Source organism: Solanum lycopersicum, chromosome 10 (genome assembly GCF_036512215.1).
Source record: "Solanum lycopersicum chromosome 10, SLM_r2.1".
Lineage (NCBI taxonomy): Eukaryota > Viridiplantae > Streptophyta > Magnoliopsida > Solanales > Solanaceae > Solanum > Solanum lycopersicum.
The window spans coordinates 59,906,390-59,924,795 of NC_090809.1; the positions used below are offsets into that span (position 1 = coordinate 59,906,390).

Genomic DNA, 18,406 nt, shown 5'->3' on the forward strand with positions numbered 1-18,406 from the left:
ATTTCTTTGTAAAGCATGGTTTTTGTTGTGGTTACACTTATAAAGAACTTAAAATGGAAGTTCTAATTTCAATGAAGAATTAAATTCAAGATATAGATTATGAATGTAACAAATGCATGTTGACAATTATATCTATTTCTAGAACATACTATAAAAGTTTCCTATTTTTCCTTTTATTTAAAAAAAATTCCTATTATTCCTATTAATAGTAGTAGTAAAGTATGTTGCCTTTTTTGTGAAAAAAAATATTCACTTTTATATTATTTCTCCATTAGATGACATTATAAGGTTCTTTGTTTTTTCCAAATTATTATTATTATTGGCGTAAAAAAACATGTTAAAACCAATGCAACATATATGCATTATTTTATTATATCAAAAAGCTGTTTTCGTCCTTTTTTGTTTACGTACTTTAGTGATCAAAATTATGAAATGTTTACGTATGGGATTAAATCATAATATTACTTGCATCCTTTTGTAGAAGGAAATAAAATATGTTTTTTTCTCTTATTATTTTAAGACTTCATTCATTGTAATTGTTACCCCTTTTAACTATAGGAATGTAAAAGAAAATCTATAGGTAATTTTCACCTTTTTTCGAATAATTATTTAAATATAGAGTCGTTATAGTTTTTCAAAATTCAAAAAATTATAGAATTTGCTTTATTTATTTCATTTTATAAAGTTACAATTAATTCAACACACTAAAAAAAACTTACCGTATGTCAGTACATATTTCTGTTATACTTAAAAGTATGTTTCATAAAGATAAATGGAAAAAATCAGAGTTAAGTTATTTTTAAAATTATAATAATTATTATTTTAATCAAAATTTATATATTATTATTATTACTTTTATGATTGTTAATTTTTTATTTTAAAAGTGAAAGGGTACTTTGGTCATTTTCTTTGGATTGCTGTTTGTTGTATTGGATTGGTCTAACTTGGGGGATTTGACTTGGATACAATATTCTCATTATATATGATTGCTAAATATTAAATAAAATAATACACATATAATAATAAATATACAACAAAAAGTGATATTTTGCTGACTCTAGTAGTCCACATGAATTGGACTATAAATAGTTTTACTATATTTTATTTTATTTAAACAAAATTGCAGCATTAAGCTTAGCCAAACTTTGTATTGTTTATTTCATATTTTAAATTCACGAAAAGTCATTCATTATTAATTATTATATTATTTGCAAACATATGATTACTTTTCCAATTAGTTGAGTCTTGATGAAGTAAAATATTTAAAGAGAGAGAATAGTTTATATTAATATTATTATAATTGAGGTTATTAAATATCAATCTTTCTCGAGAGAGTTTACGTAATAAAATTAAAGTATGATATCACACTATAACTTATTATTAAATATATGAATAGTGGCTGGATGTGAATCCTTATCATAATGATGATATGTTGTTAGAAGAAAATAACTCATAGCAATAGTACTATATGCGTAAACAAAGAGTTTAGAGTCGTTATCAGAATTGTAATCGGATACAATATCGTTATAGACTTTAAAGACATTTATAAAAGTGTTAATTGTAAGTATAAATATTTATTTAATAACAATTAAGTTATTATATTAATTAATTATCATTAAAGATCACAAAAACTTTTTGTGTAGTATCTCAAGAATTGTTGTGGTAGAATGGATTTTGAGATCTAAATATGAAAAAAAAAATTGGTACTACTCACTTTTAAAAAAGTCTAATACGTGTCATTTCATTGCTAATGTTGAACATCGAATGAAAAATATTTTAATATACAAAAATTGATAGAAACAAATCTTTTGACTTTGTTAGGTACATCAAAAGACAACAATTCTCTCACTCAAAAAGAAAAGAAAAGAAAAGAAAAAATAAAGTAGATTTTTAATTATAAACATAGTTAAGGTTATATAATGAGTTTAGTGTTAATTTCTTGCAAAACAAATATTTGGATTAAAAGTAACTTACTAATTCCATATATTTAGCTTGTTAATGTGGCAATTAAGTCAAAATTGTCATGCTATGGAATCTTTTTTCCTCTTTAATACCACAAAAAAAATCTTAAACAATACCCTACTAGAATAATTGAATTATTCCTAAATATCCAATTGGCTTATTGACTAATTCTCTAACCAATTGGTTGAATTTCAATTTATTTTTCTTTAGAAAATAAATAAATTAATTAGGTCAAGAGTCTATTGCAATCTTGATTGACGGGAGAACGCAATCTTTGAAAAAGGTCAAAATTAAAGTTGTTAAAGAATCAATTTGTGAGATATACACTTGTTATTTTTACGAAAATAATTTTATATGTAATGATATTTTTGAATAAAAAAATATTGATTAAATCGTTATATATGCTTCGCATACAGTAAAAAAGTGTAACATGCCAACCAACATTAATGTTAACCTATCAATTGTCTCTACTTGAACATGTAGTATATGCCATCATTCACACTGTAATTTAATGGGCTATCAAGGACCACTTGCAAGAGCAATAAATGGAATTTGCTAACTTGAATTAGACAAGATCAGAGATATCCTATGGGACGGGCTAGAGTTATGAACTTATACTCTGATGAACGAGTCGATTTCATTATTACAAGTTCTTTCAAAATAAATCAAACTAAAATGGTGTTGTATACATATATATTATGAGAAGGGACCTTCGAACCTATTTGAATAGATACTATATATGTATATGGATTCCTACGTCGTTACATTTCATTTTTCTTGAAAAATTTCTATTGACAATATCCAATTTCATAGCCCACAAAATATTGACATCTAAAAAGCCCAAAATAATTAAGAGGGCTTTTTGGAAAGGGTGAATTGGGCTTTTTGGGCCTAAAGAGCCATATATGAGGAAATGACATTTAGATACGACTTATAGTTTTTAAGGAAAAATTAGCATAAAATGATCCAAATTAATAAATGACAGTTTGATTGTTTTTTTTGGTTTTCTTCATATAAACAATATTACTAAACAACAAAAATAACGGAAATATACAAAATTATATATACAATACGTAACTGCCTAAAAACATAAATTATGTATTTCATATTTTTTTATTCGTTAGTTGATGATAAAAAAATGTAACAGTATACTTGATGATTGTATGTAGGTAGAAGAATTGTATTTATTCATTTAGTATTAATATACATTTATAGCTATGTTATCCCCTCCAGTTTATATGTATAAAAAAATCAAACACGTTACGTAATCATTCACTTATAATATGTATTACATACACTGCATTAAATTACTTTTTTTTAAATCATGAACATCATGTATGCATATCCGTGTATTCATTCTCTCAAAATTTGTATACATTCCAAATTCTTTCTTCAGAAAATGAGGATTGCACATGAAAAATAAAATGTTCAATAGAAAATCACAAGTCGAATCGAATAACGAGAAAAACTTACATGACTATGAAATTTAGAGTTATGAATGGAGAATCCCCAAAATTAGTAACGAAAATCCCATTTTTATGAATAATTCTAGGATAACTTTCTTAAACGTGACAATTGATACTCACAATTAATTACTATTACGTAAAATTTTACCTAAATTAGATATTAACTTCAATTTCAAAATAAACCCCCCAAAAGATCGAACGAAATATAAGAAGGAATCAAACATAGGCTAACAATTATAAAATTGACGAGTAAATATCAACAAACCATCAAGAATTAAAAACCTTCTTTTGTCAAGAAAATAAAAAGTGACTATATATTGCTAATTAGTATAATGAGATGTCGTGCCATTTTTTCGACATAGATGCCCATTGTCTGGCTTAGCAGGTCCATGCATTTTGTTGCCATATGGACTATGGTCACAAAGACGTAAAAAACACGCGATGTTTACATCAAAATTAATAATATTTCTAATATTCGTGTGTGGTGGTCTAAATGCAATTGTCATTAAAATAAAATATTTTATGGGAACTATAGATGTCGTTGTTATTAAAATTCTTACTAGTGCGTGGCGATCTATATGCAATTGTCATTCAAATAATATTTTTTGTGGGGACTACAGATGTTATCGTTACTAAAATTGCTACTTTTGCGTGGCAATCAGGCAATCTATATGCAATTGTCATTTAAAATAATAATTTTTTTGTGGGACTACAAATATTGTCGTTAATAAAATTGTTACTTTTTGTAACGGGTTTCACGGAATGTCACGGCATCTTACCTTTTTCTTTTTGTGAAGACTAAAGATATTGCAAGAAAACCCCCGTTTCTTGTAGTAACTTTGCATCATACTCCTCATTTAATGATGTTTTAACATTTATGTCCAACTTTTTGTTGAAACTTATGTATATCGATTGACCATTATTAAAAATAAACAATCTTTTTGATAGAAATTTCTGAGGAGCTCCTTCAAAATATTTCTTCGATGAACTTTCCGTTTGAATCACTTATTTCTGATGGACCATCTTTGAAAAATCATTTATATTAAGTAATTTTAACATAAAACTTTAAAATTTTGATGCTATAAGTTATTAGGAATTACTCTATAACAAAATCATGATTTTCATTAAATCGACTCAATAATATATTTCATATACAATAAATATACAATCATTTACACTGAAAAATGTAATGGATTATCAAGGACCACCATAGGTATACATAAATGAATTTTGGTAATATGAATCAGACAACAACAAAGATTCTGTCCAATATTGATCCAACATACATGTAGGGTCTCTAAACATATTGGATGAACTAATTGATATGCTTCATCTAAAATGGAAATGGGCCAGGACTATAATTTTATAACGTGATGATCGAATCGATTTAATGATTATAAATTTATTTCATACGAGTACGTTTAGATCTATCAAAAATAATAAATACTGGTTTCTTTTATCTCTAGTAGTAGATTCAAACAGTTCAATTACCATTTAAGTAATTTGATCTTTTAAGTTTTTGAAAATTCAATAACTCCAGTTATATTGTTAATTTTACTCATAATTGCAAGCATAAAAAATATTAAATAGAATTTCATATTCGGAAGTACAAATTTGCAGTCTACATTATTTTTTATCTATTTGAAGAGTTTGATGCATTTTTTTCTGTTGCGATTCAGACGGAAATTATGGTGTCTCAAGTGTATATTTCTCACCATTTCGGTTAAATTTAAGTAATAATTTCAAATAATAATACTATATTTAATTAACTTACATATAAAAATAACTCAAAATCTACGGTGCTATATTACAACAACCAGTAAACCTGAGATAGAATCAGAAGTTGTATTCAATAGATTAGTCATATGTTGCAACATGTTTTTAATTCAAACAAACTAACTTATTTTCGATAAAAAAAATATTTTTATCGTTATAACAGTTTACGCAAAATCGAATTTCAAAGTGATCTCCCTCCCACTATTTCACTATTTTCTTTACAACAATGTAAAGGTAAAGGCTCACTTTTAATAAACTTAAAAGTACCAAAACTGGTCAAAGTAATACTTAAAAGGGACTGTTTTGATCTTTTTACAAAATATAAGACTATTTTGTCAGTTTCGAAATATTCACCGTTTGCCTTCACCGATTCGTTGTCATCATTAACCTTTTTTGGCTTCTTATTCTAAATTTTCTCCTCTAAAACCTCAAGGATTTCTCATTCAATGCAACTTCTGGGGTTGTTTCTCCCTTCATAAAAACAACAAAAACCAAAAAAAATTGCAAAAAAATTGAAAAAAAGAAGAAGTTATAAAGATAAATAGCCTTCTGGGTTCTGTAATTTGCTGATTTTTCAGGTACTTTTTCATATTTTTTTCTTGTTCATATTGATTTATATCATTCTATGGACCCCTTTTTGATTTGGGGTTTCTAGTTTATGTATGATTTGAACGATCCTTGATTCATTGTTATTATTACTTGCTGAAACAATTTTTGTGATTTTGTATGTTCTTGTTGAAGTTGTGTATTTGTTGGTTAATGTTGAAGTTTTACGTTAAAGACATGATTTTTTGATCTGGGGTTTCTTGTTTGATCTGTGTTTTACTATTTTCATGTTCAAATGTTTGATTGAAGGGATTTTCGTTCTTAAAAATCGAACCTTTAGTTAAGTTGTTCTTGAGTTAAATGGTATAATGTGCTTAATGGATTGTTTTGATCAAGTTTTTTTTGTTTTTTTTTTAAAGCAAAAACAGAAAAAATTTGAATAGCTTTCTGGGTTGCTATGATTTGTCGTTTATCAGGTAATTTGCATATGCTTTCTAGTTCAGATTGATTGGTTTTTATGGTACTTGTGATATTTAATGGACAAGGTGTTGGAATAGTAATTCAAAGTTGGAGTGGGTAAAGTTAATTAGTATTTGTTATTCATGATATTTTACTTATTTATGTTCAATTGATTCTTAAACGTAATTTAATTTTGTTTATACTAAATTAAATAGGGATGTTGTTAGTTAGTTTTCAATATACAACATTATGCAGAATGGACAGATAGATCTTGAAGTAAGATTCAAAAAACTTTTGAGTTTATAAATAAAATATTTTCCTTCACAGGGTTTTTTAGCTTTTAGCTTCTGTCTAATTTGAACGTTCCCTGATTCAGTTAGGTTATTACTTGGTGAAATGTTGCACTAGTGAATTTGGCTGTTAACATTGAAGTTTTACGCGAAAAGACGTGATTTTTTGATATGGGATTTCTAGTTTGATTTGTGTTTTTCTATTTTCAGGTTCAAAATTTTTGATTGAAGGGAGTTTTTTTGCTTATCTCTATGGTGAGTACTTTAAAGTTTGGATCTTTGTTTAGCTGTTTTTAGAGTTGAATGGTAAAAATGTGCTTATTGGATTGTTCTGATTGAGTTTGGTGGTATTCAGGGAGAAGCTCCGGCTTTCTTTGCTGATAATCTTATGGGAGATTCTCCAAAGAAAGTCGATTCGAAATCGAAGGGCATTGAAACGGCTATTGTTGTTGGGAGTAAAATAGTATGACGATTCGATATATACTGATTTAATGCAATTTATTCATTTTTATTAACTATCAATGAAATGTTTTCTTTCCTTATTTTCATCAGTATGTGATTGATGGGGTTGATCATGAATTGGGGTCGACTGTTGGAGTTCGAATCTTTGATAAGTCTACTGGGGAATGGTGAGCTTTCTGCTGTAGTTGGTTACGCTTTAACTGTTTATTGTTGTTCTGTAGCTGTTGGATAGGATGAAAATGTATGAATGGATTTCACAGGAGAATCCCTATTGTGTTGGGAACAAAACCCAAGCCATCTAAGGACTTCTCAGCTGTGCTTTTAAATGATGATCGTGTGTTAGTTGTTAGAGGGAACTCTGGTTCTAGTGAATGCTTTTGGTTTCTTGAGGTCAGTAAATCTCATGCTTACATGTTCCAAATGCTACTCTCTTCAAGGTTTTTATTTTTAATGTCAAAACCTTTCGCGGAGTTTGTTGATGATTCATTTTATCTCTGCATGAAAAGGATTAATAGGAAAACTGCTTAGGTATTGACATCAATATCATTTGTTTGTTGAATAATGTGAAAATGAAATAACGAATTCAATAATTTGTGTTAATGAATTAATTCAAGAACCTGTTCTCGCGTTATGCCAAAAGCTCTGTCATGCTTTTGTAGGTGGGCACTCCATTTGTTAGAGAACATGAAAAGACTTTAGGGAATGAGGTGGTTGCCTGGAGCAAAGGAGTTTTAGGCAATGTTGAGAAGCCTATTGTCATTAGTGGCCCTTCTGGAGTGGGTAAGGGCACCCTGATATCAAAGCTAATGAAAGAATTTCCATCCATGTTTGGATTTTCCGTGAGCCACACAACTCGAGCACCAAGAGCGAAGGAGCAGAATGGGATTCATTACCATTTTACTGACCGCAATGTGATGGAGAGTGAGATAAAGGATGGCAAGTTTCTTGAATTTGCTTCTGTTCATGGTAATCTCTATGGAACAAGTGTAGAAGCTGTTGAGGTGGTTGCTGATGCTGGCAAGGTATTTGTTCTTCCATGTTATTTATTCCATTAAAATATGGGTTTTCTTTTAATCATCATCGATGCATAAACTGCAATGTTTCTATGATTTAGTTAATGATATTCTTTTTTGAAAGTTAGCACTTAAATGTTTTTTTAAAATGACGTTAGAACTTAAATGTACCTTAAAGAAAGAAGTGAAATTCTCTCTTTGATGGACCCTTATGGTTATAGTAGCTTCATTTAGCTTTTTAGATTCTCCCTTGAGAATAAATGCCGAAATTTTTAATTCTATCCCCACAGAGAGTAGATGCTCAGAATTGTGATATTTTGGCAAATACGATGACTAAACATCTGTGAGTTTTGGAATCTGTCTAACCGGTAGATCCTAAAGCCCTAGAGAGACACATGATTGGATACTTTCATACCTATGTGTTAGCCGGCCACCAGAGTCATGCTTTTGTACTATATTTTAGGAGTAGAATATTTATTTCTAATTGTAATTTTGCTGTCACACATCATGCAAGTTAGGTCTCGAAGCTGTGGCAACTAATATCTTTTTTAATTTAATGTAGGTATTGTAAAATTAACTAATTTCATTGTTCTTTAGGATATAGCTAGACTCTTCTAAGCGAGTTTTCGTTTTTTCTGAAACTTCTATCACACAGCTCAATTTTTCTATGGGATATGGCTAAGGTTTCTCGTTGTTTTTACGTCAACCCCTCCCCGGGAATACTGCCCTCCTCAGCCTACCATCCTCTTGCCGTCCCCACTGTCTAAAAAAAGGCAAAAGTAGTTATACACTGCAGTGGATGCAGATTTTGATAATTTACGTATCAGTTTTTCTAAATGATGGAGATCTTTGTCAGTTCTTAGATATCTAGAAATGGCATAATAGCAAGGATAAATATTTGCATGTGCATTACATTAGATGTTTCCTCTGCAACCTTCAAAAACGGTTTAGTTCTGTGTGATTGTGTAGCGATGTATCCTTGATATCGATGTTCAAGGAGCAAGGTCTGTGAGAGCTAGCGCTCTTGAAGCCATTTTCATTTTCATTGCTCCTCCTTCTTTTGACGAACTTGAGAAGCGTCTTCGTGCAAGGTGGGCTATTCAAGAAATTTAAAGTTTCTCATATTACATGTTGTTTAGTTATAAAAAGTATCGTCCATATTTTGAACAGGGCAACTGAGACCGAGGAACAAATCCAAAAGCGTCTCCAGAATGCTAGGGCAGAACTTGAACAAGGAAAATCATCTGGTCTGTTTGATCATATTTTGGTAAACGATGATCTTGAAACTTGTTATGAGAAACTCAAGGTGATTCTAGTTAAAAACTCATCTTTCCCTATTTTATACATAAATAAACGTCTTATCTAACAGACAATAATTCTTACGAAGAGAATATATTTACATCTACTAACACGACATAATGTATCTTTCAATTGATGTAGAACATTTTGTGTCTAAGAGAAGCTGTGAAATCTGCTCCTAAGACAAGTAAGTTAGTGCTAGTATTTTGATGCCGTAGTTCTAAAGATCAAATAATGCACCATTAATGATTCATGATTTTTTTCACAACTACAATTCCAGAATCATTCAACTTGTCCATCAAACATCCAGTGTCAATGATCGATCAAAAGCTTCTGATCAACTGTACTGCTGCAGAAGATGAAAATACATCAACTAACATGTATGCAATCTCTTTTTCTTGATAATCGATTATCCATTCTGTATGAGAATTCTAGAGCCTGGAGCGTCTGTTGCAGGTACGTTCTGGACTTTTTGCTCAAAGGAGGAGCCCCTGGACGGACAAGAGGACTAAACATGTATGCTATCAATCCTTTGACTGATGATGTAAATGGTAACAACCAGCTGCACTTAACATCCAGTTTTGATTGACCACATCTTCTCTTCCTTTAAGTCGATGCAGAGGGCTTGAGCCCCTTTGAAAGAACCACAATTTTGACTTCCCGGTATCATTCTTGGATTGCAACAATGATTCGGAAATCCATGTTAGTTTACTATATTCAAAGAAAACATATGTTGGATAGGATGCTTTTCGTTCTTTTATCTATTTGGTTTCGTTTCTTCTAAAAGCTTATTCATTTAAATACAGTCATTACCATGAAGTTTCAAATTCTACGAGTGAAACTTTAAGACGTAGAATATGTAAGCATAGACAAACACCATGATATTGCTGCTTTCCCTTATCTTTTTAATGTTGCTTTTAAAATTTTTACATCTATGATTATAATTTCCCTCAAAGTTATACAAACCTAAAACATACACTACAAGTATTGTTTTATTATATATAATATAATGTAGTTACAACTGCAGGGATATTGGATATTTACATAACTCCCAAAAGAGTAAATTAAACTACAGTATATATCATTCAGATGAGAATAAATTAAGTGGTACTTATGACTCGAAGACCAAGTAAAAGACTACTAGACGTCTTGTAGAGCATCTCAAAAGATCTTGTAGAGCGATTCAATAGACTACTAGATGTCTTGTAGAGCGACTCAAAAGACTGCTAGACGTCTTGTAGAGCGACTCTCTTTTTAGAAATGTTCTGAGTGCATGCAGTTGCAATGATTGTTGTCATTGAGGTTCCACTGATAATGACAACCCAATTGAAGATTTTCTGTAGTATTATGTATTCCAGATTGGAACTGAAATCCCTCAACAGAGTTGGTATTATTGGATGATCCAATATCACCTTCATAATTGAGTAGGTAATTTGGAGAAGAATTTGAGTCCAATGAACTTTTGCCTCTACTACTTGGAGTAGTGTTGTTATTAGTTGTAGTAGTTGTAGATTGGATTTTCTTCTTTGTGTTGAGGAATCTACCTCCACCATCTCTAGCTCTCCTCATCGCGTGTCGGTGACGCGATTCGTGAAGATAAGGCTGATTTACATACATACATACATATTGAACAAACAAAATAACATCATTTGTTGCGTTCAACTGATTCCATTATGTTATGTATATGCATATGAAGATAGGGAATATATATATATATACATTTTGAACAAACAAAACAACATCATTTACCTGTCGTCTCTGCGCGTTCAACTGGTCCCATTATTTTGACTCAAAACTATATATGTATATGCATATGGTGATACAGCTGATATACATTTGAATAAACAAAAGAACATCAATTGTCGGTTGTATTCAACTGATTTCATTACTTTCGACTCAAACTATATATGCATACCTATGAAGATAAGGTTGATATACATTTAAACAAAGAAAACAAATCTCTGTGCGTTCAACTGGTTCCATTACCTTCTACTCAAACTATATACGTATATGCATATGAATATACACTTGAACAAACAATACATATGCAAAGAAGAAAATATTTGTATGCATGGTATAAGATAATTAATACTTATTTGTTAAACGAACTGACTCTAGATTCTGAATTCCAATTACTATTCATCGCTATCTATGCGTAGTAGTAACAAGTGTATGTCTACGCGATCGATGAGCTTAACCAATTCACAAAATGTATTAAAATTATGATTATTAATAAGAACACTTCTCCAAAATTAAGATGCATGAGTAGAGCGATCAACTATTCTCTTCAAAAATGTCGAAGGATGTGTGTTGACTTTTTCAAAAGATCAGATATAGACGTGACAACATTTTTGGAGAGTCCGAGCAACATAACTAGTATAAGCAATCAAGAAAAAATAACTTTTACGGTCATTGAAAATATTCTTTGACGGTCCAGATAGTAATTTAAGACAAACAAATCGAAACGATGAGATTACCTTTCGAGATTTGACCACTTTTTGTTGCAACACAGCCTTAGCACGAAGTTGCCTTCGTCTAAGAATTCCATGGTATTGTTTTGCATTTACATACATTGGCTCCTCTTTCACTTCAACTGGCAAAATCATTCTTCCATTATGATGAACTATTGATGATCTCTCCATATTTTGATTTACCTATTTATAAAAGGAAAAAAATCCGCGATAACGTTACGTTTTACTACTCTGATACTATATTGAAGGGTACGTGCGACAATTATATTTAAAAGTCTAATTTATTAGAGAGAGCAAATTAAATTGTGTAAATATTTAGTATAAAACAATTTACTTAACTATTATTATATGAACGATCTGATTATGTAAATATTTTTTACGTCGTCGATACATAGAACACAAATTCACATAAAGAGAAGGACATACCATAGGTTCACCACAAGCAATAGTAACATTGCCACCAGAATATTGTGGTACTTCTGAAAAGGGGTATGATTTAAATGCCTGAATAATTTGTTTTTTTTATAAATATAAGTATTAGTAAATTAAATAATTAATTCCAATCAAATTTCAAATTTATAAATTAAAAAAAAAGGAAATTATTACTCACAATTGAGGAGGGTGTCATTAGTTCAAATTGATTTGCTGCTCTTAAATTTTCACCCATGATTGGAGGTATAAATTCTACATGTTTGCCTTCTCTCTTAAAATCACTATCTGCTAATTAAAAATAATAATTTCAAATTATGTGTTAGTTTTTCATTTCTCGAGATATAAATCACGTGAAATTTAATTAGTACTTTAAAATTATGTTGTTTTCAAGATAGGTATAAGTTAAGACTGCGTATTCATTATCTTTTTTAGATTTCATTAATATAATTACACTGAATATGATATTGTACATCATACTGAGATCATAAGAAGAATTACCATTATAAACTTAATTCTCAAAAAGAAAAAAAATGACACTTATTTTAAGACGAAAGATATCGTAAAAATTAAAATAATAATAAAAATATACTAAAAGTTATAATATTATATTATACCTGATTTTTGAAACATTGTACTTTCCACTTCGCCACAAGAATTAACTCCGATTTCTGATCATAAATGAAAAATACTTATAAATATATTACAGGGGCATTAATTGTTCTAGTGGGTAAGTTATTTTATTTTTAGGATTATAGATTTAATCTTTTACGAACAAATATATGCATAAATATTTGGATGATAGTTTTTAATATGTTAGACGCATATAAGTTAAAAATAATTTTTATTTGACTTTTTTTAATTCTTTCTTTTCACTCACCAAGAATCCGATCAACAGTATAAGTTCCTCAAATTATGCCAATAGTAAGCAAAATAAATCAAAGTTTTAAAAATAATTTAATTATTACTAGTCTGATTTACACAAATAAATCTTTTCTATGGCACTATTTAAATTTTGACCTAATAAAAAAAGTAATGCAAAAAATTACATTTTACTACTCACTAGAGCAAAATTCTAGCAATTTATCAAAAGATTTTGCCTAATCAACAACAAGTAATAAGATAATCGATCCTCAAAACTTTTGATGATAATCATCGTAACATGATCTTGCAAAAACTTATCAATCACAACATGTTATCATAATCATCAAAATTTGATCATAAATTTCGACGGATCGCTAGAATTTCAGTCATAAAAAAAAAATCAACAACAATATAAAGAAGAGGAAAGTAATCAGAGCGAATATAAATTAAATAGGTGTCATTCCTAAGTCTACTCTGCGTTCCCAATGATAATAACAATAATAATTACATCAATCGCAAATAATTAAGTTAAAAATCAATTATATGAATATCTAATAACATCAGACATAATAAAACCAAATAAATCAACTAACCAATTCTTCCTACATCAACAAAAAAAAAATAATTAAGTCATAGAAAAACAATAAGAAAGAAGAATATATTTACCCCCCTTAAGCCAACAAAAAAAGAATCAAGAAAATGATAGCAATAGACATGTCTAGCTAAATTTGTACACATAAATTAAATTCTCAAAACTTTCCTAATCAAGCAAGAAAAATAAAGAGGAAAATTAAAGAAAACTCACATGAGATATAATTGATTGGGAGAGAGAATATATGTTAATGATAAGCTTTCTCTTTGTGGAAATATTGTATCTCAAACCATATAAAGATTAAATATATATATATATATATATATATATGGTGTTTAACATGGTCTATTCATAATTGTGCATGCTAAGTTGGAATATCAAATAAAATAAAAAGAGAGAATCAAAGAAGAGAAGATAAGAAAGTGATGTGTGAATATATTTAATTTTTAAAAATAATAAAACACAATCTAGGATTACCATTGTAAGACATATGATGTTTCCATTATTCTAATAGTAAATGACTAAAAGGCACTTGTATAATATTCTTCTCCATTTTTATACCTATTATAATCTATGCTCTCTTATATAATAATAAATAATATGATAAAGAAACATGACTAGTATAGGTATAAGATAAGGTCATTTTGTTAGATTTTTTTTTTTTGAATCATACCTAAAATGTTTAAGTGGTAGATCTATCAAAAAGTGGACTAACAATTAGAGGTTATAGATATCGAATAACTAATAGAAAATAAAAAATACTTCAGTTTCAATTTAAAACTTCAATTAAAATATTTAATTTTCTGATAATAATTAAATAGAGGCAGACATTTATGAAGTATTCACATAAATATCAATAACTAATTACACAAATTCAAAATTTTTAAAATATTAATTAAATAAAAATAATCTTTAGCCTGACTTCATCTTCACTTTAAGAATTTTTGAATTTATGATCAAGATAATTTTTAAAAATATCTTTTTTAAGTTTTATTTTTTACTTAATTATTTGATATTCATTTATATCTTTATGATCTTTAACTATACGACTTTAAGATATTGAAGTTTATAATTTTGCACCAATCTTTAAAGATGATGATGAATAGTTTATAGTAGATATAGATAAACTAACTTCTTTCTTATTTTCTCAACAAAAAGAGGATAAAATAGTAAAAACACAAAAACAATGACAATAATGGCCAACTATTGATAATTCCAATATTAGAAAGTGGACAAAACGTGTCCTTTTTTAAATAGTGAATTCCTTTAACTTTTAGCCCCAAAAATCGCCGCGTGTGTACGGCTATTAAATCTCGAAACGTGATGACTCAACAGTCAATATAACGGCGCAACGCCGTTAACTCCCCTTCTCATTTGTCTTGTCGGGTAATTAGGTGGCAAACGTTTACCAATAAAATTATTTCTATTACTCGTTCCGTCTTATATTAGTTAATTATATTATGTGTAAGTTAATCACTTTACTAATTATATTACTTTAGCAATTTTGAAAGTGCATAACTGTACGTAAAAGTTTCAAAAAATCTTTAAGAGATGAATTAATAATTTTTTTAAAAATATTATATAAAATAAAAAGTAATCACAGAGAAAACGAGAGAGTGAGACGACATTTCGTGGGTCTCCGTGAAAGTGACCGTTAACTTTCCACGTGTCCATAATAATGGAGTAAACGTTCTGCAGTTTAACATATAGCCAAACAAGTGTGTGCTATGTTTGCTAGTGCAATTATGCAAAATATGAACAATGAAAATGAATACTTCCTAACCTTATCACCTTTTAACTCAAGTCTACTTCGTTGTTTTAAGGCATAATACATATATTGAATTTTAAATTTTACTTTAAATTTTAATTTTAACTTTCAATTTTTATAATGCACAAACAGACACTTTATTTAACTTTTAAATAAATAAACACATGAGTCCTACATGACATAATACACGTAGAACACCATGTAGGATAAAAAATAACATGCAGGATGATATGTAGGACATATGTGTCAATTTGTTCAACTTTATACAAGTTTAAGTGTATATTTGTGCACATCCAAAGTTGAAAGACATAAATATAATTTGAAGCCAAGTTAAATGGTACATTTATGTATTATGCCTTGTTTTAAAGATTTAATATATATGTACGAAAAATAATTTTTGACTTATGTATTGTAAATAACTTTTTTATATATATATAATATGTTTTTTCGGCTTAAGGGTGTTTCTTCTTTATATGTGACTATACCGCTGCCTAGATCTCATTTTTTAAATTCACGGGATATGTTATTATTGTTATTGTAACTGTAAACATGTAATTCAAAGTTATAGTTTTGCCTCTATTAATAGTAGATCTAGAGTTTAACCTATAGATTCATCAAGATTGTGTAGTTTTTGGTTAGAGTTTTTAAATAATACCCTTTAATCTATGTTCGAAATTTTAGAGACATTTATACTATACTAATGTCTTATTACTTCTGAACTTATTTTATAAATAATTTTCTATTTTTTTCGATCTACGTGACACTAGCTTGAAAAAAAAACCAATACGCATTGAGCTCAGAAGATAGTGTCATGCAAACCTAAAAGAAGTAGAAAATTATTTATAAAATAATTCATGGGATACTAGGACTTAAGTATAGTATAAATGTATCTGAAATTTTTAAAATAGGTTGAAGGTACTTATGCATTTTCTCAAAAATAAGATAATGAATCCTATTATTAGTATAAATTAATTTGAAATTACGATATAAATTCATAATTTTCAAATTTTGAATTTATGGTCGTAGATCTATCAAGTTTAACCTATAGCTTGTCCTCCTAAATCCTACTTATAAAGTATGATTAAATACACCATATAAAGGATGTTGAAAATAAAGTTTTCCACCATACTATTATAAATGGCTAGGATTTATAAAGAATATACTCCGCATTTTCTAAAATATATTTTTATATACGTTGTGTTATTGTAGATCTGTTTTAGCCAAGAATAAACCTATAAGTATTTTTAAAAATGATCTTAATAATTTTCGTTAAATTATCATTTCTTTAATACCCACGTGATTTTTAAAACCAAAATGGAAATTAAGAAAAAAAAAGTGAAAGTGATTTATAATCTTATCGATACTAAATATAGTAAACTTCAATGACACTTCTCTCTTACATATATTTTTATAAGATTCTTGACGTTTTTATGTGGTTGTCTGATTTAGTACGTCACAACTCACATGCTCTTTTACTTTTTTAGTTTAAAATCGTCTCGTGATATACTAAACTTTCGTTATATATAAAATCTAAAGAAGAATTATGAAAAAAAATATTTAATTATGGTAAAAAAATGCTTCTCTGATCACATGACAATAACGTTATCATTTGCACTAAGACTTTCATTAAAATTGACCCTAGCAACTAACACTTAGTTCAATGACTTTAATGAGATGAAAAATAGTTTTGTGAACTTTGGTGACACAAAGAGGTAAAATTAATTTACTCTCGTGTGATATTAGACTAAAGATAATTATTAGTGTGACTTTAAACATATAATGCATTTAATAGTAAAAATCTTCAAATTCTGAATACGTCTTTTTATATAAACTTATTGAAATTTGAAATTTACCTGTGAAAATTGAAGCTTTTTGTTCTTTGAGATCCTTGTGGTTTGATTTTGAAGATCTGTTTAATGAGTTGTTGTTGTGTAGTAGCAAGATACTTCTGAGAGAAGAGGAGAAGAAAAAAGGGGAAAATTAAGTCAAATATATCTTCTGTTGATTAAGGCCATGTGGATGGTGGATACAAGTTCCATGTGTTGGACTGACTCTTATATTGAGGGACGCGGATTAGTGACGGAGTCATTTTGTTCAATAGACGTTGAAAATTAAATTATAAATATTGAATCATTTTAACTGTTTTGTGTTTACTTAGTGAAAATCCAGATTCTGATTTCTAAACTACTACTAGGTGACAAGCACAAGTATATACTTTATACTAATATAGTTTTAACATAAGTTATGTAAAGATAATGAAGCTTGAAGCAGCTTCCAAATGACAAGTTGTTTTTCACTATGAATTTGAACAAAGTCTTCTATGTAATCGCCATCACATTCTTGATTTTATTAAGAGTAGAATATGAAAATTAATAGTAAGGTTTTCGAGAAGGGTTTAAGTTATATGCATGATAAGTCACTTATAAAATAATTATCGGTATATACACTTTAATTGATAATGTGAAGAATCTTAGTAGTTTTTTTTTATATATATACATGGAGTATTATTTTGAGAAAATTGCGTGGAATAGCAAACATCCCCAAGTAATTAGTTAATAAGGGTATAGTTTAATTTATTTACTCTCAATAATTATTTTTTTTTGTCATAATTAATGAGACCCACCACCTCTTTGTATACCAATCATAAATTTTTTTTTATCTTTTTATATAATTTTATCAAATTAATTTTATCTCTCCTACACTCATTCCATATCTTTCTCCTAAAATCACTCCTCCACTCCTATTTTGAATTTTGAAAAATTTCACCATATCCCTGTTGTCTTACATTCATTAATCCAATTTTTTAAAATTTTTTTTCCTTCATCATCGTAATTATATATGTATTATTTTTCTTAGTTTTTTCATATATTTTTTTTAAAAATATCTTTCTTTCTTGTCAGTTTAAAGTTCTTCAAAATGAGAATAAAGGATTCATCACCATATATGAGGATTACGTGAGGTATGTCATTGCATGTCAATATTGTTTATAATCCACCTTCGTTTACAATT

General features: G+C 28.5%; 2 protein-coding genes across 6 annotated transcripts; one reads left to right on the forward strand and one right to left on the reverse strand.

Annotated features, from left to right (window-relative positions):
• The first annotated feature begins 5,556 nt into the window (after window positions 1–5,556).
• LOC101261672 (guanylate kinase 2-like) lies at window positions 5,557–10,182 on the forward strand. 2 transcript variants are annotated; one of them, XM_010313781.4, is made up of 12 exons: window positions 5,613–5,782; window positions 6,170–6,226; window positions 6,710–6,754; window positions 6,855–6,962; window positions 7,052–7,128; window positions 7,222–7,351; window positions 7,621–7,983; window positions 8,944–9,065; window positions 9,145–9,280; window positions 9,415–9,460; window positions 9,554–9,653; window positions 9,730–10,182. In XM_010313781.4, exons 3-12 carry the CDS (start codon window positions 6,752–6,754, stop codon window positions 9,860–9,862), a joined length of 1,218 nt encoding a protein of 405 aa, XP_010312083.1. In that variant the 5' UTR covers window positions 5,613–5,782; window positions 6,170–6,226; window positions 6,710–6,751; the 3' UTR covers window positions 9,863–10,182. The 2 variants fall into 2 exon arrangements, with proteins under 2 accessions (XP_004249200.1, XP_010312083.1); XM_004249152.5 differs by lacking the exon at window positions 6,170–6,226 and having other exon boundaries at window positions 5,557–5,782.
• A 65-nt stretch (window positions 10,183–10,247) lies between these two features.
• LOC101261974 (nuclear transcription factor Y subunit A-7-like) lies at window positions 10,248–17,388 on the reverse strand. Of its 4 annotated transcripts, none has more exons than XM_010313779.4 (6): window positions 17,251–17,388; window positions 12,791–12,844; window positions 12,355–12,461; window positions 12,171–12,248; window positions 11,751–11,927; window positions 10,248–10,875 (listed from the first exon to the last, which is right to left on the reverse strand). In XM_010313779.4, exons 2-6 carry the CDS (start codon window positions 12,804–12,806, stop codon window positions 10,528–10,530), a joined length of 726 nt encoding a protein of 241 aa, XP_010312081.1. In that variant the 5' UTR covers window positions 12,807–12,844; window positions 17,251–17,388; the 3' UTR covers window positions 10,248–10,527. The 4 variants fall into 4 exon arrangements, with proteins under 4 accessions (XP_010312081.1, XP_010312079.1, XP_010312082.1 ...); XM_010313777.4 differs by having other exon boundaries at window positions 12,355–12,464; XM_010313780.4 differs by lacking the exon at window positions 17,251–17,388 and adding an exon at window positions 13,843–13,934.
• Window positions 17,389–18,406: the final 1,018 nt, after the last annotated feature.